This window comes from Dasypus novemcinctus, chromosome 9 (assembly GCF_030445035.2).
Source record: "Dasypus novemcinctus isolate mDasNov1 chromosome 9, mDasNov1.1.hap2, whole genome shotgun sequence".
In the NCBI taxonomy this organism is placed as follows: domain Eukaryota; kingdom Metazoa; phylum Chordata; class Mammalia; order Cingulata; family Dasypodidae; genus Dasypus; species Dasypus novemcinctus.
Genome location: NC_080681.1, coordinates 131,650,222 through 131,672,262, shown reverse-complemented (window position 1 = coordinate 131,672,262; position 22,041 = coordinate 131,650,222). Strand labels below are relative to the sequence as shown.

The following is a 22,041-nucleotide window of genomic DNA, read 5'->3' as shown; positions in this document are numbered from 1 at the left end:
CTGCTTCCCCTCACCAGGCAGCCCGAGGCACGTGAGAACGCTGCATCCTCAAGCCGGGCACGGGGGAGACAGGACGCGCGCTCTGTGAGACGTGGACACCGACGGTGCAGAACTTAGGAACAAAGACGTTAACAGAAAGAGATTTTCTTCACAAGAGCAGGTTAAACACACACGAGTGGTAAATTATAGCGCAATTTTAAACAAATGGACCAAAAAACAAAGAGCCAAAGACATGTGAGGACGCTGCTCTGAGCACTCGTCCCTGCCGCCTCCTGTGGCGCCGCACCCACCGCGGCCGGTGGCTGGCCAGGAGCTCCCAGATTTGCACAGGTAAAATCTTTCCACGTGGAGGCACAGACGGGGGCGGCGAGGGCGATGCAGGGAGAGGCTGGCCTTGCCTGAGGGTGACGTGACGCCCAGACGCAGGCCCCGCTCCGTCCTTCGTGGCAATTTCTTCTCCCGCGATGCCTGGTCCGTTTTGTGTGCTGTCGTCAAACACCAAGTGACTCCCGGGTGCGTGGGACCAAGGCGCGAGGGCGTGCCCACCACTCGGGGCGGGGAGGCCGTGTAAGCAGGACTGGTGCTGCCGGCCCCCCGTGCCAGCCCAGGACACTGCAGCGCTGGAGCTCAGTGAAGGCGCCTGCCAAGATCAGACGGCCCCCAGCCCGCGTGGTCCCCAGTGGCCCCAAGGAGGCCTGGCCGGGACAGGCGGCAGCCTCTTGGATAGTGCCCTTCTGACCCCTGGCTTTTCTCTTACTCGAGGAATGCAAACAAAGCCACCCAGGCACTCAGCAAGGGCCTCCAGGCTGGCCCTCAGGTGACCGCTGACCCCTGGTGGTCAGCGAGCAGATGCCCAGTCCTAGCAGAGGAGAAGAAAGTGCTTTGCTGGAAGGAATCCGGTTCAGGCCAGGCAGACGCTGACTCTAGAGGGCTGAGGCCACAGCCATCAGGCCCAGTGGGGACCCCAGGGCTCCCGAGCTTCACGGAGCCCATTTAGGAAGCACAACCGGCACGGCGCGGCTGCGACAGGGACAACAGCCCTGCAGCCTCGTGGCATGTCGGGCGGCTCTGCTAGACTAAGAACGCACGTGGAGGACTGGGTAGGCTTCTAGTTTTATATTTTTTTAAGTGACCAAATCTAATAAAATGAGAAACATGTTTACTAAAACAAGTCCAAAAGACAATACAGGAAATAGGCTATAAAACCAAAGCAAGGCTGCACCCCGGCGCCGCGGGGAGCGCTCTGAGCAGCTTTACAGCCCAGCGGGTGCCAGGCACGAGCCTCGCTCCTGCTGCACGTCCGAGGGCGCCTTTGGGTTTTCTCTCCTCGTGGAGGTTTTTAGAAGCTGAGCCCAGGGCGCACGGGGCGCCAGTAGGCCCAGGGTCCACTCCCGTCCGAGCTCCCACTACCGTGGCCGGGCCCGTGTCACTCCTGTGCTATGCTCCGCAAGACGTACTTGACCGTGTAGGCGAAGGCCGCGAAGCCCACGATGACAAACAAGTTCGCCAGTGCGCCACCCAGCAGTCCGTGGTGCCGGTGGGCCTGCTGGAGCCCCGGGAGGTTGGGCCCCGCTGCCGGCGCGTGCCCGTTGAGGAGCTGGAGCCCATTCCGGCCGTGGTGCGTGTCTCCATCCGGAACCACATCTGGCAAGGGCAGGGACTGCGGTCTGCTACTGAGCTCGTCTTGTGCTTTCTGTTTCTGCTTAATTTCCTGAGAAAAGCAGCATGAAGAAAGGGTCAATTGAAAGAGGAAAGTGGCTTTTTGACTCAGAAGGGTCTCTCGGGAGCTGAGGGTCGCCACGGAGGAGGAAGCATCCTCCCTGACATCGACTGTCCTGTCAGCGGCACGTCCTGGGTTTGACTTTACCCTCAGCCTGAGGCGGGCATGTTCCTGACCCCGTTTTACCGATGAGGGGGTCCAGGTGTCTTTCTGAAGCCACCAAGCCAGCCCTCACAGACGGTGTTCTCGGCAAGGCCCCGAGGACGCAGAACCACTGCGCCCTGGCCCCCGGCGCCCCGTTCCTCTGCTCCCCTCCACCCTCTTCGCCAGAGCTGCAGCCAAGAGGGCTGCGAAGTCCAGCCCTCCTGTGGGACCTGCGGCAACTGCGGGCACTGCAGGATGCTGGCCCATGCCCAGCCGAGACAATGGCCGGGGAAGGGGCCGCTCGCTGCCACTGGGTCCCACGCCCTCAGCGGGATGGGACCCAGCACCTCCCCGATCCCCCTCCCCGCGTCGCGTCTCGCACACCCTGGTCTTGAGGAGGAGACAGTGCCATCTGTCCCTCAGTGCTCGGCCACTCCCTGGGAGCCCAGTGTTTCCTCTGGAGAGAACCGAATGTGCAAGTGTTTCTAACACAGAGAAAACAAGATGGATTTCCAGCCTCCACTTCCTTATTAGACACTTACCTCCACAACTTCAGGAAATAGTTCACAAAAGACTTTGTCCTTTAAATTAAATGCTAAACTTTGCACAGCCAGTTGTCTTTTCTAGGAAGAAAGAGAAAGGAGACGTGAGCTGGAAAGCAAATTTCAACTTTCAAAGTTCTAAAAGCAGACTGGTGTAGGATCAGGGCTACTTCACGTCAGAGAAAGCACATAAGCTTGTTCTTCACGACGAACTTATACACTTAAGAAAGGTATATTGGTGGTTCATTATAGTCAATCAAGGACATTAAACTGGACTCCTATTTACAAAAACAGAAGAAACACACACCTAGTTAAGAAGGAAATGTCGTCTCACCAGGCCCACAGGCTGGCGGGACAGGCCCGGTGCGTCTCCCAATGCACTGCCTGAGGGCTCAGGGCAGGCATGGGCAGCTAAGGAACTGTCCCTCCTGCCCCCAAAATGCCCGTGAACAGTCTGCACTGGGGACCTGGCAGCAGGCAAGTTTTAATGTGGATAAAGTAAGGCCAGTGGGCAGAGAGGGACAGTCGGACCAGGGAGGTGAGCCTGAGGCGGACGCCGCCACCAGCAGGGGGCTGGGGTATGGGCGGTGCCCACAGCCAGCACAGCCCACACAGAAGGGCAGGCGGCAGCAGCTCGGACAGAAAGCAGCAGAAATGGGTGTGAGGGCCTCCCACCCCTGGCGTGCACACCCGGCCTCACCGTGAAGTCCGAGGTCTCCACACTGCCCAGCGTGGGGCCCTTCTCCACCATGAAGCTCAGGAGCCCCGTAAGGATGGTGGACACAGACCACGCCGGGTTCCACGTGTCCGGGTGGAAGTCCGTGATGGACAGACACAGCCTGCAAGAAAGGGGCTGGCTAGAAGGAGCTCAGACGTCCCTCGTGTGGCTGACACGTACCACGCAAAGCTGCTGCGGCACCCGCAAAGGGCCTTACCTCGTATTGCACTTAAATCTTCCATTAGGAGTTATCATATAAATACTAGGAGGTTTAAAAGGAAATTCTCTGGGGAAAATTAGTTTTCCATGATAATAGCCACCTATTCCAAAACAGAAAAAGCAAAGAGCCTGTCATTACCCAAACACAGCACCTCGAGCTCGCGCCGTGCCCCCCGTGCCCATCACCCTCCAGACAGTCCAGCCCACAGGCCCCAGGCCCTGACACCCTGGACCCGCACCCCACCCTGGCCCACAGGCATGCCCCATATGGAAACTCCCACCGGTCACCTGCTCGCCAACAGAGCCCCCACCCCCCGCCACCGATCACGGGAGCCGGCACACACCTGCCAGTGGCCACAGCCCAGCCTTTCTTGGGCCTCTCCCCCATGCCCGGCATGTCCGCAGGGGCCCCCACATCAAGCGGAGGCTGCTCCTCCCCCCAGAGCAAGTCCTGGCGCAGCAGCCACCACTCCCGGGTCTCCTCTCCCAGACTGCACCCACCAGCAGGCCAGCGTGCAGCACCTGCTCCGACCCGGACCCCCAGCTGCCAGCACGCTCCCCCAGGCGGGCCCCCTCAGAGCCACGCCAGAGCTGCCCCGATGCCCACCTAATGCCACACCCAGGCCACCCGGCACATCCTCCTGCAGCCCGGCCACTCACCAGCGGGTACCCGTCCCCTCCACGAGAGGCTCTGTCCAGGCTCCCCCATCCACTCGTGCCCTTGGAATCCCCTGGGTAGTCTCGTGCCAGTGACTCCACAGCCAGCACCTCCAACCTGGCCCTCTGCTCCCTCACCCCAAACTCTGGTCTTGTGCCCTGATATCACCAACACTGCCCTGAGTCACCTACCAGGCCCGTGAACAACTCTAGATGGAACTCCTGGTATTTCCCCAAAACCTATTTGTCACAAAACCGCATCTCCACCCTGTCGGTGATTCAAAGACTGACATGTACTGGAACTCCGCCTCATGTGTCCACGTCACACAACACAGACCCACGCGTTCTCCATGACACTCTGCCCCACATGTCCATCCGTGCATCCTCTGCCCCGTCAAGCCAAGCCTGCCAGCCCCAACTTCAAAGTTACCCAGTACCCCACGCTCCTGCTCATCCTGCAGCCTCCCACTCAACCAGACAACCCTCCCCAGATGCCAGGCACACCCTGCCCGCAGGCGAGCAGCTGGGGCCACCAGAGGCCTCACGCCCTCACGACCCTCGGCCCTGCCGCAGCACAGCAAGGCAGGATCCGCAGAGGACCACTGGGTGCTCGGGTTGCACAACGCGTGTGGCAAGCGGAGAGGCACCGCCTTCACCCCATGCCCTCCTGGGCCCCCCCGCCCTGAACCCCTGGGCATGGACCCAGCCCAAGGACTGTGCGCGCACTGGTCCCCAAAGCCACCACGTCCTCTGCTCACGTGCGCTCTGGGCTCTCTGGCACGCCCTCCCGCCCACTTCACAGGAAGGAGACAAGACGTGCCAGGGCAGGCCGTAAGCGGCTGTACGTTAAGGAAACTACTAGAAATGCGATCTCAGCCAGCAGAATGCGCCAGCCTATTCAGATTGCAGACAAGCCCGTCGGTCAGAGACTAGGTAGGAAATGACTCAGGGAGCAAGCGCACTCAAAATCGAGGAAAAGCCAGAGAACATGGACAAAACACGAAAACAGACACTTTTCCAGAGGAAGCAGGAGTCGTCAAAGCACACTGGAAACCATATTCGGCTTAATCAGAAATGTGACTTGAATGAGGTATCCAACTAGAAAAATTAAAAACATCAGAGGAGGAGGAGGATGACCCAACAGGAGCGCCCCGCTGCGCTGCAGAGCCTAGGCACGAGGACCTCCTGGAGGAGCCGCCCAGACACTAAGCACGGCAGGCGGCGACCTCAAGCGGGATGCGCAGCTTACTCAGGGCAAAGCAAAAATCAAAAAAAACAAAGTAACTTCAGAATTATATACATAGCACACTACTTATATTTTAAACATACAGAAGAATGTAACTTTATGTGCAAGCTTACTTTTATTTGTGGTAAAATAAGCCTAACCTAAAAATCGTTTTAATCATTCTTTAGTGAACGATTTAGTGACATTTCAGTGCACTGCGCACTGTACAGCTTGAACCATACCTATCTGCAGCATCTCAAACTCCTGCCTTTTAAAAAGCAATAACTCCCCATTCCCTCCTCCCTCCACCTGCTTTCTACACAACTCTGTGTACTTCACATAACAGGAATCAAACAATATTCTCCTTTTCATATCTGGCTTGTTTCACTAACATCGTGTCTTCAAGGTTCACTCACACTGCAGCATGTTCCAGCACAGCACTTCTTTTCAAGGCAGAACAATTTTTCATCGTATGAACAGTCCACATTTTGTTTACCTTTCATCAGGTGAGAGACATTTGGGTTGCTTCCATCTTTTGACAATTGTGAAAAATGCTTTGAACATCAGTGTGTAAATGTCTGTCCAAGTCTCTGCTTTCAGTTCTTTTGGGCACATACCTAGGAGTGGAACTGCCAGGTCATATGATAATTGTTTAAATTTTTGAGGAACTGCCAAACTGTTTTCCACAGTGGCATGCCCAACACCAAGGCACAGAGGGTTCCTATTTCTCAGCATCCTCATTAATACTTGTTATTTTGTTTTAATAACAGCCATCCTGAGGGTGTGAGTGACATGGTATCTCATTGAAGTATTAACTTACATTTCTCTAATGGCTAATGATAGTGAGCATCTATTTGGACTGAATGGACACTATATCTCCTACGGAGCAAAGTCTATTCGAGTCTTTTGCCCAACGTTTAACTGGATTGTCTTTTTGAGTTCTTTATATATTCTGGATATTAAACCCTTACCAGATAGTTTCCTAGTATTTTCTCCCATTCTGTAGGTTGTCTATTCACTTTCTTGATAAAGTTCTTTGATGTCCAAGTTTTTAATTTTAATGATGTCCCATTCATCGTTTTTTTGTTTACTACTTGTGTTTCTGATGTAAAATCTAAGAATCTAGTTGCTTAATATAAGATCCTAATGTTATTTCCATGTTTTCTAATAAGAATTTTATAGTAATAGCTTTTATATGTAGGTCACTGATTTTTTTTTTAAGAGAAGTTGTGGGTTTACAAAACAATCATACACCAAATACAGGATTCCCATGTACTATCCTATTATTAACACCTTGCAGCGATGTGGTACATTCGTTACAATCGATGAAAGTACATTTTGACAAGAGCTATTTGATTTTGAATTAATTTTTATATATGGTGAGAAGTAGGAGCCTAAGTTCATTCTCTTCCATGTGGACTTCCAGTAGTCTCAGTACCATTTGTTGAAGAGACTACTCTTTCTGCATTGAATGGACTTGGAGCCCTTGTTGAAAATCAAGTGGCCATAAACATGTGGATTTAACTCTAGAGTCTCTGTTCTATTCCACTGGTCTGTCTGTCAACCCTCATGTCAGTACAATTCTAATTACTGTAGCTTTGCAGTAAGTTTTGAAATCAGGAAGTGTGAGTCCTCCAACTTTTTATTTTCTAAGACTACTGTGGCTGTTCAGACCTCTTAGAATTTCACATGAATCCGCTTGTCTAGTCCAGCAAAAAAGGCTCCTGGAATTTTTATACAGATTAACTGAATTTGTAGATCACTTTAGGTAGCACTAACACTTTAATAAGTTGTCCAATCCATGAACACAAGATCTTTCCATTTATTTAAGCCGTCTTTATTTTCTTTCAGCAATGTTTTGCAGTTTTCAGTGTTCAATGTTTTTCAACTCCTTGGTTAAATTTACTCCTAGGTATTTTATTCTTTTAGCTGTTATTGTAAACAGAATTTTTTAAAAAGATTTTTTATTTATTTCTCTCCCCTTGCCACTGCCCCCCCCATCATCTGCTCTCTGTGTCTATTTGCTGTGTTTTGTGTCCACTTTGCATTCTTGTCAGTGGCACCAGAATCTGTGTCTCTTTTTGTTACACCATCTTGCTGCATCAGCTCTCCGTGCAGCGCCACTCCTGAGCAGGCTGCACTTTTTTCATGTGGGGCAGCTCTCGTTGCAGGGCACACTCCTTGTGCGTGGGGCTCCCCTACACAGGGGACACCCCTGCGTGGCACGGCGTTCCTTGCACTCATCAGCACTGCACATGGGCCAGTTGACCACATGGGTCAGGAGGCCCTGAGTTTGAACCCTGGACCTCCCACATGGTAGGCGGACACTTTATCAGTTGAGCCAAATCTGCTTCCCCAGAATTGTTTGCTTGATTTTAACATTTCTGAGTGTTCGTTACTGGTGTATAGAAACCCTACTACTTCTGCATGTTTATCTTTGCTATATTCGTTAGCCTTGTTTCCTTAAAAGTTATTCGAGATTTTTGATGATCATACCTGTGAAATGGAGTGGTTTTATTTCTTTTTTCAGTCTGGATACCTTTTCTTTTTCTTGCTTGAGTGCTCTGGCTAGAACTTCCTGCACAAAGCTGAGTTAATAGCAGTGAGGGTGGGCATCCTTGTCTTGTTCCCGATCTTGGGGGAAACGTCCTTCACCACTGAGAGTGATGCTTGATGCAGGCTCTTCATAAACAACCTTTATCATGTTGAGGAATATCCCTTATATTCCTGGTTTTCTGAGAGTTTTCACCATGAAAATATGTTGAATTTTGCCAAATACCTTTTCTATATCAGTTGAGATGATCGTGTGGGTTTTTTGCTTCATTCTATTACTGGTAAATTATAGATATTTTATGCTGAAACACCTTTGCATTCCTAGAATAAATCCCACTTGGTCATGGTGTAAAATCCTTTTAATACACTGTTGGTTTCAGTTTGCCAATACTTCGTTGAGGATTTCCGCACCTATATTCATAGGGATATTCGTATTTTCTTTTCTTCTGAAATCTTTACCTGGTTTGGTATCTGGGAAATCTTGGTCTCAGAGAATTAGGCATATTCCCTCATCTTACAGTTTTGGGAAGAGTCTGAGGATTGGGTTCAGTCTGCTCTATTTTTCCTAGTTTCTTTAGGTGTGAAGTTAGGTCACTTGTCATTTACCTTCCTTTTTGAATGTAGACATCCAGAGCTATCAACTTCCCCCTAAGCACAGCCTTTGCCGCACCCTGTAAGCTGTGTAAGCTGCAGCCAACCTCCGCCTGGCCTCCCAGTGCAACCCAGGGCCAGGAGCCACTGGTGAGCTCACAAAGCACTCCCCAGCTGGTCCAGGCCTCCTCACAGGAGAGCACAGGAGCAAACACCCAGCACCCTGTGCCAGCAGCCTCTACTCAGGCACATCCCTGGCTAAACACTGGGGGCACACCTGTAGAACACATGGCCACTGAGAGAAGCTGGGGAGCAGGGTGGGAGAGTACCCGGGGCGGGGAGGGCGCACACCTGGCTCTGTACCCACTCAGCCTGAGAGGCTGTTATGTGGGGGGCCCTTCATTCAGGGTGGCCAAGAAGCTATGAGGGATGGGGTCCTTTTCCTGCGTTATAGTCTGAACTGTGAAAGGCAGGCTGGCTGCCAGCCTCTCTACCTAGTGGGGTGAGGTGCCCCGCTTCTACCTAAACACTCCTGTGAGGACAAGCCCATTTTGCACCTGGAGTGTTCACCACTCTACTGTTAAGTTTTGAGTTATACATTCTAGATATGAGTTGCTTCTCCAATAAGTGGTTGGCACAGATCTTCTCCCAAGCCGGTGCTGGTGTTTTCATTCTCTTAATAGGGTCTCTTGCAAAACAAAGTTTTTTATTTTGATGGGATCCAATTTACCTTTTATGGATCATGCTTTTGGTGTCAAATTGAAAACCAAATGTCACACTAAAGTGTCAAAGATTTTGTTTTGTTTTCTAAAAGTTTTACAGCCTTACATGTGACATTTAAGTCTGTGATCCATTTTTACTTATTTGTTAATTTTTTCTCATTTTTAAAGAAGCTTGGGAGTACATGAACATTACACTGGAAACACAGGTCGTGCCCCATCTGGAGGCAGTTGTTCCACAAGGAGGGAAGTGGACATCCGGTGTGTTCTTGGCCTCCAGCCTCCCCTGAACTGCGGGTACACCTGTCAGACGTCAGCACTCAGGCTGGTCCAGGCTCTCTGCATCTGCTCATCTGTCTGACTTTGGCCAACACCATGTGCTCCTGATGACTGCTGCTTTAGAGGAAGCCGTGGAGTCAGGTAAACGGGCTCTACCACTTGAGTCTTCATTTTAATGTTGTTTTAGCTACTCCAGTTCCTTTGCATTTCCATATAAATTTCAGAAACCTCGTCTATACCCACAGAAAACTGCTGGGATTTCAATAAGACTGCACTAAACCTATAAATGAATTTGGAGAGAACTCTTCAGTAATCCTTGTACTAGAGGACAGCCGGCATGCTCAGGGAACACCCACAGACACCTGTCAGGAGCCAGAGCGCAGGCATGGAGCCCACCAAGAAGAGGGTAGCAGCAAGCCAGAGGTGAGCCGGGGCAGGGGCAGCAGTCGCAGCGAGCTGCAAAGAGTGGGTCAGGGAACCCGGGGTCCAAGGAAGAGCACTTCAGGAAGGAGGCAAGAGCCAGCAACCTCAGACACGACACAGGTCGAGGAACCGAAGAGCGAGAACAGGCCCCTGGAGGGGGCCATCACTAGAGACTCCCAGGAGACCCTGACGAGAGCGAGCGCAGCACAGATGGGGGCTGCAGACAGGCAGGAGAGGCCCCGGGCTGGGGGGGGCAGCAGGGAAGGGCCAGCAGCTCGTGCATCCTGCTGCTTCTGTGAGTCTGGCTGGCCAGTGCTGAGGGGGAAGCAGAGGTGGAATGGTAAACAAAGCTGTTTCTGAAGGGAATGAGCACTGGATGGCCTGAGCACATCTGCTGCCCAAGGGACAGGACCAGCGGAGAAATATACAGATGGGAGAGAAGATAACTGATGGAGCGAGGACCCTGAGACGAGAGGAGGGTGGGTGGCAGCAGCCGGGACTGGGTGTGGACAAGAAGTCAGGAGAAGCAGAACTACCACAGCAGGGCACACCGGGACAGCACCAAGCCCCACGGCAGGGAGAGCACCGTGCTGAGGAGGCGCTGCAGGCCTCCCGCCCGCCCCTGCCTCGCTCCGTCCCACCCAGCCCAATCCAGGCGCCCCAGCTCGTCGTTAACAGCAGCGCCACCGTCCAGAATCCTGCCTGGTGTTGGATGTTGTTGCTGTTGGGGAGTGCTTGGTTACACAATTAGGAGATGTTCACCATTTCTTTGGAAAATTCTAAATAACCACAAAGAATTAAACCTAAAAAGTCAGCCATAATCCCACTTGCTAGATAAAGACAACCTGTTTGGTTTGCGTGTGTATCCTTCAAATTTGTTACAAAATGTATATATTTATGAAAGTTTCTTTAAAGATTTTTTTTTTTTTACTTTTAAAATGTATCCCTGCAGCTCATCTGTCCTCACTGTCTGCTCTGCATCTGTCCCTGGGAACCGACCCAGGACCTCCCACATGGCAGGGAGGCGCCCAGTGGCCTGAGCCACCTCCACTCCCACTTGTTGTGTCTCTAATTGAGTTTCCCCACTGTGTCATTCTACTGCATCACCCTGCCGCACCAGGCCCTCATGCCAGGTCACTGTCTTGCTCATCTTCTTTAGGAGGCACCAGAAACTGAACCTGGGACCTCCTGTGTGGTAGGCAGGCACCCAACTGCTGAAGCCACAGCCTCTTCCCAGTAGGTATTTTTATATTATTTATACAAACTGCTTTGAGACTGCTCTACTCCCTTGTCTTTGGAAACTGGTCGGCAGCGTGGCCTCAATCATCTTCAGCATCTGTCACAGGCACACTTAGTCCATTAAGCCATTTCCAATGTTTTGCTGTTTTAACTAAAGTACACGCCTCTGTTTCTGCAGGACAGATTTTCCAAGAATTGGGAATGCCAGGCAAAAGGAGACTATGCTGTAAGTCTATTGACACCTTTAAAAAAGCTTGGCCACTTTAATTTTTAACTACCCTAAAACTCTCCTCTGACCATCCAAAACAGGCCCAGAGGCAGGCCCACCTGCTGGGGCCCCAGTGGCATTAAAAACCCAGTGCAGGCAGAACTGCCCCCAGTCTCCTCTGTCCCTGATCCTTTCTGGTCACTGGGAGGCCCTGGCTTGGCCCTGGCAGAAGCGGAGAGCTGGAGCAACGAGCCCACTCCCGGTCAACACGCCCTTTAACCTCTCCAAGCCCCAGATGCCTGGTCTACACAGGGGATTCACCCCTCCACTCCCAGGGCTGCTCTGAGGAGCCATGAGACGTGGCACTGCTTGGCAGGGCACACCATGGCGCAAGCCTTTGATGGAGGCACCGTTCTTTCCTTCACAGCATTCACTTTCCTTCACTCCTCTCTTAGGAAAGAGGAGAAGAACATGGGCACACTTTATTCCGTTTACGTCAACCTGCTGTTTCCAGTTTCATGCCACTGATGTCTGAAGCTGGGTACAACACTGACATTTAAGGGCTGGTCCCTGAAGATCTAGATTCAACGGCAAAACCAAAAAAGTCAAGGACTAGAGAAATGCAGAAGATGAGTTCCAAATAAATCCAATTTAACTTATACACACCTGAAATAGAAAGATGTTATTTACAAATAAAAGACGACCAATGAACAGCAACTATTCAGAGCAACGTCTAACTTAGAGCAACAAACTTACCTTCATAAGGAGTCATTTCAGGCCCTCGGACAACATAGTGCCTAGAAAGAGAGGAAAATTACTTGGCATTTGAGGACTGCAAGTTCTCCAAAATCTGAGTCGGTCCAAGCCTGAAACACAGCCACAGCCAAAACCAGATATTCACAAACTTTTAGGTAGTAAATCTGAAATGCTGAGAGCCCGGCAGCAGCATTTGTCATGAGAAGCCAGGGGCCTCCACGCTCAAGCTGCAGGCTCCGTGCTGAAACCTGCAGAGCTCGTGCTGAAGCCTGGGGGGCTCGTGCTGAAGCCTGGGGGGCTCGTGCTGAAGCTGGGGGCTCGTGCTCAAGCTGGGGGGCTCGTGCTGAAGCCCGGGGACTCCGTACTGCACACAAGTCCTCTCGGTGCTTCCACAATAAGACATTCAAGAGTTAACTCTCTCTACCCATTAACATCAACCAAAATGTGGACAACACTTAAAACCTCATGACGCATCCTTGAGATATACTTGAAAATGCCTATTTTTCAACAGGTCCAAACATAAATACTGAAACAAAAACCGACCAAGTGAGGCTGGCCCTGGGTCCCCAGAAAAGACCCTGGAGCAGCTGCCCTGCAGCCCAAGGCCCAGGAACAACCCACAGTCCTCACTAAAACCCAAGCCCTCTAACAGACCACCCCAGCAGGCCCATATGCCTAAGACAGGAACACGGCAAAGACAAGGCTTTGGTCTGGGCTGGATGCAAAGAGGGCTCTGGGCTTTACGCAATTCCAAATAAAACAGAAAAGCACAAGCAGAACGTAGAACTAACCAGAAATCCCATAAACAAAACAGAGCTGTGAACACTTCTCCAGATACAGCACTCCCCTGGGCTGCCAACGTGCCCGTCTGAGCATTCAAGGGACCATGCAAATATGCCACCCCTGCTGCTGGCACAGGCCAGACCCAGAGCAGTCGAGTGGCTTCCAGCCCACTTGGAAACATGGCTCCCAAATGCTGAGCCAAACGTGAGAAAACTAATCCTAAGTCTGGGAAGAGGCTACACACAAGTCTTCCAAGCCAGCGAAAAGCAGGAGCCACACTGCTCAGTGGGCCTGAGGCAAACCAAACAGTCCATTTCTGGAAAAGCACTACTCTTCCGTCAGCTCATGGCTGAAACCCACAGGGGGCCTGACCGCCCTCCTCTGAGAGGCTCACGCCCAGGATGGCCGTTGGTTGGCACCTGGAAACCAAATGATGAGAGGCATCCCGTGCCCAGGTGTCTGTGCACATGACATGGCTCATGCCACATGCCTGCTCCCACCCTGGGAACCCAGAATTGAGGACATAATCAGGCGCCTAGGGAAGGTCTTGGGACCCAAGTTCTAAAAAGTGACCCAGGATGGCAATATCTCACGTACATTGTCACCACGCCACTACTGGAGGAACTGAGCACAGCCTGTGCGATCCCAGAGAGAGAGGGTGCTGGGAGCTTACACATGGTCTCCCCTGGGCTTCCCCCCACATGCCTTTTCCCTTTGCTGTTTTGTTTCGTGTCCTTTTGCAGCAACAAATCTTAGCCATGTGCATGACCACATACCAATCCTGTGAGTCAGGGCTCCTCACCCACCCTGGCCTTGCCCCACTTTGGGGTCCTACCACCTTTCCAAGGCAGTGTCCTTCTCTGTAAACTAAGGACAGTAGACCCAGAATAATTTCTAACCTAAAAAATATTTTTTAACTCTGGTAAATCTCTCTATTCCTGGAACCAAGAAACAGGAGTTTTTAAACGACACCTCTCAAAATCATCGGCAAAGCTGGTAGCCATGGTCTTCTGTAGAGGTGAACCGCCATGAGAATGCCCACAAGGCGTCGATTCTATTAGCGCCAGCCCACAGGGCTACAGGGACAGCTCCGAGCAGAGCTGGAGTGAGGGCTGGGAAATGCCCCCATGCACAGCACAAAGCAGCAAGGAGCAGAGGGGGGTCTGGAACGGCCACTTTCCTTCTAAGTCCCAGACGCTCAAGGAGTAAGAGTCTGCTAGCCCACACAGACCCATGCACCTCCCCTACAGGCCCTGTGGGCTCACATCCCCTCCAGGAAGAAGGCTCTTTCAAGCCCCAGCACAACTAAAGCTGTTCTGTCCCCCACACACCACCGTGCTGAAGGAGTGGTCCCCGCCAATCCACTCCTACCTGAGAAGGGTGTAGAGCTTCACACTGCCCCATGACCAGGAACCAAGCCCCGCAGCCAGGAATACCAGGGGAGATCCGCACAAAGGGCCAGAGGAGCAGGCGAGGGGCTCGGGGTGCAGGCCAGGGGCTGTAGGTACAGATGAGGGGCCGGGGGAGCAGGCCAGTGGCCACAGGTGCAGGTGAAGGGCCAGGGGTACAGGTGAAAGGCCGGGGGAGCAGGCCAGGGGAGCAGGTGAAGGTCTACAGGTACAGGTGGGAGGCTGGGAGAGCAGGTGAGGAGCTGGGTGCACTGAGAGATGGTGGAGAACCTCACCACTCAAGAATGTTCGACGGCAGGGGCTCGGCGCAGATGTAGGGCACAGGGTCTTTCTTGATCCGAAGGTAGTCCTGCTTCAGTCTCTGGGTGGCTGTCGTTGGCGCTCTCTTGCTGCTGGTGCTGCTCATCTGTCGACAACAAGCACACATGTCTGCACAGAAGGAGAAGGGCTCCCACAGCCTCCTCGCCCAAGGGCACCTCGGCAGATGGGCTTTCATCTCTGCAGGCCCAGATCCGAATGCACCGATTTCATCCCTTACTCAGGACCAAAGCCTGAAGCTCCCGACTGCACCTTCACCCACACACCCAGACACCAGCGGGTCTTGCCCTTCTCTTCCCTGTCCCGCCGCCACCTTCAGTGCACAGCACACACTTGCGGCATGTTTGCGCACCTAGCGAAGACGGAGGTTAAGAAACCCTGCAGCCCATCCTGACCAGGAAGGTGTGGTGTGAGATGCCTCAGGGCTCCACCACAGAAGCTGGGAACAGACAGCAAGAACCAGAAGAAACATCTTTAGTAAAGCTCCGATAATGAGGAAGCGCCGAATCAAGGAAAAGGCTACCAAAAGAAGTAGGATTTCCTGGCATCCTGGCTGGCCCCCGCCCCACCCCTCACCATCCTAGTGCGGTGGTCCCGTGCACATGCTGGGAGCGTATACATCTGGCCCAATCTGCCTGGTGATGAGCTGAAGGACTCACCACCCAGAACTTGCCCTGTGTGTAGAAGGCGGCTCACCAAGCTCTCCTACCGAGGGCCCAGGGGAAGCAGGCAGGTGGTGCTGCCTGGGGCATGCTGGCTGGAAAACACAGTGTAGTGCCCCAGACGGAGAGAAAACTGTTTCCTAGGGAAGAAGACTTTCACAAACAAGTAAACAGGGGAATTCTGCAAGGCCACAAGTACACACCTAAAGCAAGAAAGGACTGGAGGTTCCTAAATTCCGCCTGGAGCTAATCTCTAAACTCATTGTATGGATTATCTCTGAAAGACCGCACTGGAACAGATCAATCTGCAGTGACTAAAAAAGATGTGTTCCTTTTTTTTTCGTTACCTCCTGGTATTCAAGGAAAGCTGTCATAACACTAGCTGGATACAAGTTTAAGGAATAAATGCCTCAGAATCTAAATTCCAGCAGTAACCTGTTAAAATATCAAAATGGCCAAGTTCAAACAAAAGAACACAAAACATACACAGAAACAGGAAGTGATGGTGCAGGCAAAGGAGAAGATTAAAGCGCTAGAAACCACCAGTGAGAAGAATCAGACTGGGACATTCCAGACAAAGGCTTTAAAACCAGTCCTGGGGAACCAATGCGGCTCAGTGATTGAGCCCTGGCTTCCCATACATGAGGTCCCAGGTTCAGTCCCTGGCCCTGGGAGCTCAAAGAAAAAAAAAAAGTTCCTAAATACGCTCAAAGAGCTAAAGGAAAACATGGACAAAGAACTAAAGGAAATCAGGAAAACGTGTCAGTTTAGAGATAGAAATTATGAAAAGGAACCAAGCAGAGCTGAAGACCACAGGAACAGAAATTAAAACGTCTCTAGCGGGGTTCAAGAGATTGGAGCTGGTAGAAGAAAGAAATGAGAGAACTTGAAGATAAGATCATTTAAATCATCATCTGAGGAGCAGAGGAAAGAGCGGACAGAGCCTGAGGGACCTGTCGGACACCATCACGCACACCAAGAGACACACTGTCAAAATCCAAGGAGGAGAAAGGGTCAGAGAATAGTCAAATAATGACTCAAAACTTCCCAAATTTAGTGAAAGATATAAACATACAAGTCGAAGATGTTCCATAAACTCCAAAAAGGATAAGCCAAAATAGACCCACACCACACCAAGTTAAAATCAAACTGCAGAATGCCAAAGATAAAGAGAAAATTCTAAAAGGCGCAGAGAAGCAACGTGTCACACACAAGAGAGCCTTGGTAAGATTAAGTGTGGATTTTGCATCAGAAACCAAGGAGGCAAGAAGGCAGTAGGATGATGTATCTCAAGTACTGAAAGTAAAAAAAACACAACCAACCAACCAAGAACCCTCTATCTGGCAAAACTACCTTTCAAAAATGAAGGAAAGATGGAAACTTGCCCAGATAAACAGGAGCCAAGGGAGCTTGTTACTAGACTGACCTCACGAGTGATGCCAAAAAGAGCTCTGCAGGTTGAAAGGACACGACAACACACACAAGACAGGAGCCGCAAAAAGAAACAGAGGTCTCCAGGAGGGCAATGACACAGGTAAATACGAGTACCAGCACTGCTCTATTTTAGGTGTGTAATTCCACTTCTTTCTTACTACAGGATCTAAAAGGCAAATGCACCAAACGTAATAATAAATCAATGGTTTTCGATTCAAAATGTACAAATATGCAATTTGAGACAAAAACTACATAAAGGATAAAAGGGTTGTATATAGAATTGAAGTTAAGGTGGCATCAAAGCAAATGAGACTGTTACAGATTTAGGGTGTTAAATTTAAGCCCCATGGTAATCACACAGAAAGTATCAGAGAATATGCAAGCTCAGAGACAGAAAGCAGAGGACAGGTACCAGGAGCAGAGGGCAGTGGCAATGAGGAGTTAATGCAAAACGGGTGTGGGAGGAGCAAGCGTGGCTTAGTGCTTTAAATATCTGCTTCCCATGTACGAGATCCCGGGTTCAATCTCCGGTACTCCTCCTAAAATACTAAATTTAAGAATTTACACATCTTTTAAAAATGGGCACAGGGTTTCCATTTGGGATGAAGGGGAAGTCCTAGTAAAGGATGGTGGTGAGGGAACTACAACATCGTGAATGTGATTAACCCCCACCCTTAGGAGGGGATGAGGGGGAGATGTTTATGTTGTATTTATGCATCTACAACTTTAAAAAAAATTTTTAGAACATAGAATGTAATCTAACAATGTTAAATTCTTGAACTTGGTAAGTGTACTTAAGGTGATTACATAAGTGAAGAGATATCCTTGTTCATAGGAAATGTACATGGAAGTATTATGTGTTCAAGGAATACGATGTACCTCCTCAAATGTAAACACTTTTGCACTTCACAGGGCTTTATCAAAAGGCTGAAAAGGCAGTCAACTCAATGGGAGAAAATATCTGGAAATCACATACCCGATAAGGTTTTAATATCCAGAACATATAAAGAGATGTTACAACTCAACAATAAAAAGTCAAACAACCCGATTAAAAAATGGGCAAAAGACTTGAATAGACAATTGCCCAAAGAAATACAAATGGCAAAAAAACACATGAAGAAATGCTCAACATCACTAATGATTAGGGAAATGCAAATCAAAACTACAATGAGATATCATTTCACACCTATCAGAATGGCCACTAAAAGGACAGAACAACAAGTGTTGGAGAGAATGTGGAGAGGAACACGTATTCACTGTTGGTGGGAATGCAGAATGGTACAGCCACCGTGGAGGACTGTTTGGCAGTTCCTAAAGCAATTGAATGTAGATTTGCTGCATGACCCTGCAATACCTCTACTGGGTAAATACCCAGAAAACTGAGAGCAGTGACACAAACAGACATCTGCACACCTATGTTCATAGCAGCATTATTCACAATTGCCAAAAGGTGGAAAACCACCCAGGTGTCCTTCAACAGATAAATGGATAAACAAACTGTGGTATAATCACACGCTGGAATATTACACAGCTGAAAGAAGAAATACGGTTGTAAAACATATGACAAGGATGAACCTGGAGGACATTATGTTGAGCAAAGAAAGCCAGACACAAAAGGACAAATACTGTATGACTGCATTACTATGAACCAAATATATATTATAACCTACTGTATGATTCAAAACGAAGCTTATATGTATTCAATACATTCGAGAAATGTGTTTTCGTTCAACTGTGTTTTCCTTTTAGCTTTTAATTGTTCATATTTTCAATCATTAAATGTACAAAATAAAGTAAAAAAAAAAAAAGGTGTATGATGTGTGCAACCTGCTCTCAAACATTCAGAAAACACATGGATGGATGCTAATTAAAATGACATGGCAAAGGTGGCAAAACGTTCAAACTGGTGGATCTGAGAATCTGGGGGACAGTGAGTTCTCTGTAGGCATGTGTATTATTTTTACAACTAACCTGTAAGTTTGAATTTATTTCAAAACAAAAAACTGTTAGAAAGGAAGGAAGGAGAAGGGAAGGAGAAGGGAAAAGAAGAAGGCCAAAGCCCCTTCCCTGGTCTCAAAGGTAAACGACAAGAACGGATGTGGCTCAAGCAGCTGAACACCCGCCTCCCACCTGCGAGGTCTCTGGTTCCATTCCCAGTGCCTCCCTAAAAAAACAAAAAGCAAAACAATAAGCAAAACAAATGAAAAAAAAACAACTCAGGGAAGCTGATGTGGCTCAGTGGTTGAGGGACAGCTTCCCAGAAAATCGAGGTCCCGGGTTCATTCCCCAGTACCTTAAAAAAAAAAAAGTAAATAACTGAAAAGCATTGAATTTGGGGGGGGGGGTGTCCCTAAATAGAGGGTCCTGGAGCCAGCCAGACCACCTCCCTGGCACTGTGCTCTGCAATGCCCATCACTGGAGTGTTCACACCTCAAAGACCAGCACGCACCCAACCCCAGTATCCCCCATCTCGAAAGTTGCTAACAGTCAAAGGATGGGGGGGGGGAGGGGGGAGGGAGGAGGAGCAGAGGAGCCTCTCTCCAAAGGTGGAAAGATGGTGGCCTTGAAAAGATGTGGAGGCATTCACAGGGCAGAAGGGCGCCACAGGTGAACAGAGCCTGAGACCGTGGGGGCTTGGGGAACAGAACCAGACCGCTGCACAGGAGGTGGGCAACAGGGGTGTCGAGGCTGGACGGCAGAGCCTGCGTCCTGGCCTCCAGATGCTCACCGGGGGGCTGCAGGCTGAGCCGTGAGGCAGCAGGAACCAGGTTCAAGGTGGCCTGGACCGAGGTCCCCAGGGCCCTTCTGGGGAGGGGCAGTGAGAGGCAAGGACCGCCCATTCCCACAGAAAGCAGAATAGTGTCATCTCAACCTGTTTTACATCCTTAGAAAATTTAGGTGGAAAAGCAAAGGGTTCTACTGCTAAAAATAAAGTGTGAAATGTATTGGTCTAAAATGCTAGAGGGAGGTGCGTAAGGATGTGCGGGTCGAGGGGAGAAGAGGGACCGAAATCTGAGCTGGGGCAGGGGTCTGTTGGGGGTGAGAGCAGGGGAGGGGAGCCCCAGGCAGCCTCCACCACTCACCTCCACGCTCCCCAGCCTGCCCTTCTGTGTTCCCAAGCCCTGTGGCAGCTGCCTTCTGGCCCAGCATGGTCACAGCACTGGACGCAGGCTGCCAGGACCCACACCCCGGCCTCACAGCAAGCGCAAGTCTGGTCATCCCCTCTCTGGGCCTGCTCCTCCTCACCTCGGCCTCAGGACATCTGCTGACCACTTACTCCTTCACTCCCACCCCTCTCTGCCTACACGCTCCCTCCTCAGAGAGGTCTCCTGGACCCCTAACCCTCAGCCAGGGTGATTTCTCCTCAGAGCACCATCACCTCATCCTCAGGGCACAGCAAGCAAGGCTTACAGGCCGAGGGCAGCCCACCAGCTGCCACTGCTGCGCCTGTGAGATCCTCTTTCAGCTCAGTTCAGGATCTTGTGCCTTTCCGTGTAAACTCTTACAGTGGCCTTCCAGTCAGTACCCCAGCTTCCAGTCTCTTTTCTTCCTTTCCAACTATCTTACACACGAAAATTAGGTAGACTTTCTTTATACCCAGTCTGGTTGTCCCAATCACCCCAAGAGCCCTTCAGGAGCCCCCCGTCACCAAGGTCCCATTAGACGCAGCCCCAGCCAGTCCTTCCAATCCCCAACACAGCCCAAGCGCCAAGCCGTCCGCTCTTCTCACCCAGGCACCTCTGGCCTAGCTGGAGAGCCACCTCCTCTGCAGCTGAATGCCCGCCACCCACTCCAAGCCAGGTGATTCCAGGTGAGACTGCTTCTCCCAATTTCCCCAACTAAATAGGACAGTAGGAAGGAAAGACACGTAAAAGAATCAAAACGTGAACACAGAGTCCACAGCACACACAGCGACGAGAGCCAGAGAAGACGAGAGGCGTCCTACTGGGGAGCAGAGGGCTGACAGACCCGGCACGGGGAAACGGAAGGAGAGCAGCCTGGCTCACTCTTCCCGGGGCACGCTTCCTTCCAGGCTCACGTCAGCTACATCCAGGTGGACTTCTACTTGCCCTGTTCCCTTCTCTGTACGCCTCTTCCCCGCCCTGAGGGCATGCGGCCAAGGTGATGCTGTGGCTGGAGACCTTGACCTCAGCATCGGCTGGCACATGACACACCAAACTGAGGACTTGCACGGAAGCCTCTCCTCCACTAGGATCCCTTCACAGGTTGGACGCAGGCCCAGGCCACCGAGGCGGCCCCCCACCACTCAGCTGGTCTGAAAACAGTGCTGCCACAGAGGTCAGCAACGCCAAGATGTGCAGGGACACTCGTCGCAACCTCTGACCACCAGGATCCAACCGTGCCTAAAACACGCACACTGGACCTTTCAGGTCCTTTCTGGTGAAGCCAAGTCACGCTGAGTTTCACTCACCTGCAAGGAAGAGCCCTGTAACACCGCCACGCCTACAGCCGAACCCGTGACACTTTCATGTGTGAGGTGTCTTCCCAACTGGCCTGGGACCTCCCAGGCACGGAGCTCTTGCTCCTCTTTGCCTGTCTCACGTCTGGGCCCGGCTGGGACCTGGGCTTGAGGTAAAGAGACACTGGGGACACTGGCAGAAAGGGAAGCTAGAAGGTTACACGGGGTCAGAGGCCCAGACCGTGCAGGAAATCAGCAGAAGTGGACAGAGCGGAGCAGCGCTGGAAGCCGGCAGCGTTGGAGTCAGGCTGCCGCTTCCCCTCCTTCTGCCTGAATTTCCTGTCGGCTAACTTCCCGCGGGCCCCATCCTGTGCACACTCGCTTTGCGTCGGGCTCTGGAAAGGAGTCCCAGGGCCTAACTGTTCGAGGCGCGGCGGCGGCGGGCTCCACGGCAGCCCTCCACCCCGACAGGGATTCCCCAGGGCGTCTGTAGTGCCAAGGTGGACGCGGACTCGTCCTGGAGGGACCTGCAGGTGTCCCGCTAAGAAAGGCCCTTTCTCAGGACCCACGGGCCGTGCGGCCGCCCACGTCCCCAAACCCGCCGGCGGAAGAGCCGGCCCGGAGCCCCGGCCACCCCGCCGTAACCAACGGCTCCGCCGAGCCCCCTCCCGCGCCGGCCGCGCCCCGGCCCGCCGCCCTGGCCGGCTCCGGCGGGACGGACTAGCGGCCCGAGGCCCCGGCACTGGCCCGCGGCGCGCGCTCACCTCTCCCCGTCGCCGCGCGTGGATCGCCGCCGCCGCCGCGCCCAGGCTCGCCGTGGCCGAGGCCGGAGCAGGCTGCGGAGAGTCGGGCCCGCGCCGGAGAAAGCCACCGCCGCCGCCCCGGGACCGAGCCCAACACCACCACCACCGCCGCCGCCGCCGCCGCCTCAGCCTCCAAGATGGCCGCGCGGGGCGGGGCCGGCCACACTTCCGCTTCCGACGCGCGGGGCGCTGGCGGCCGCTCTAGGCGGCGCGGGAGGA

The 22,041-nt window shown here is 51.8% G+C and overlaps 1 protein-coding gene across 3 annotated transcripts; it reads right to left on the bottom strand.

The window, feature by feature from the left end:
• Positions 1–1,101: 1,101 nt before the first annotated feature.
• Positions 1,102–21,968, bottom strand: UBE2J2 (ubiquitin conjugating enzyme E2 J2). Of its 3 annotated transcripts, none has more exons than XM_012521530.4 (7): positions 21,784–21,968; positions 14,461–14,591; positions 11,994–12,034; positions 3,342–3,444; positions 3,107–3,245; positions 2,407–2,487; positions 1,102–1,711 (listed from the first exon to the last, which is right to left on the bottom strand). In XM_012521530.4, the coding sequence occupies exons 2-7, from the start codon at positions 14,589–14,591 to the stop codon at positions 1,427–1,429; spliced, it is 780 nt and encodes a 259-aa protein (XP_012376984.1). In that variant the 5' UTR covers positions 21,784–21,968; the 3' UTR covers positions 1,102–1,426. The 3 variants fall into 3 exon arrangements, with proteins under 3 accessions (XP_012376984.1, XP_004483420.1, XP_023441799.1); XM_004483363.5 differs by lacking the exon at positions 21,784–21,968 and adding an exon at positions 21,032–21,114; XM_023586031.3 differs by lacking the exon at positions 21,784–21,968 and adding an exon at positions 14,856–14,929.
• Between the last annotated feature and the right edge of the window lie 73 nt (positions 21,969–22,041).

Coding starts and splice junctions, on each gene's coding strand:
- UBE2J2 (XM_012521530.4), bottom strand. CDS start 14,591: ATGAGCAGCACCAGCAGCAAGAGAGCGCCAACGACAGCCACCCAGAGA. Junction 12,035..14,460: donor CCGTCGAACATTCTTGAGTG/GTGAGGTTCTCC, acceptor CTCTCTTTCTAG/GCACTATGTTGTCCGAGGGC. Junction 3,246..3,341: donor AGATTTAAGTGCAATACGAG/GTAAGGCCCTTT, acceptor CCTTTCTTGCAG/GCTGTGTCTGTCCATCACGG.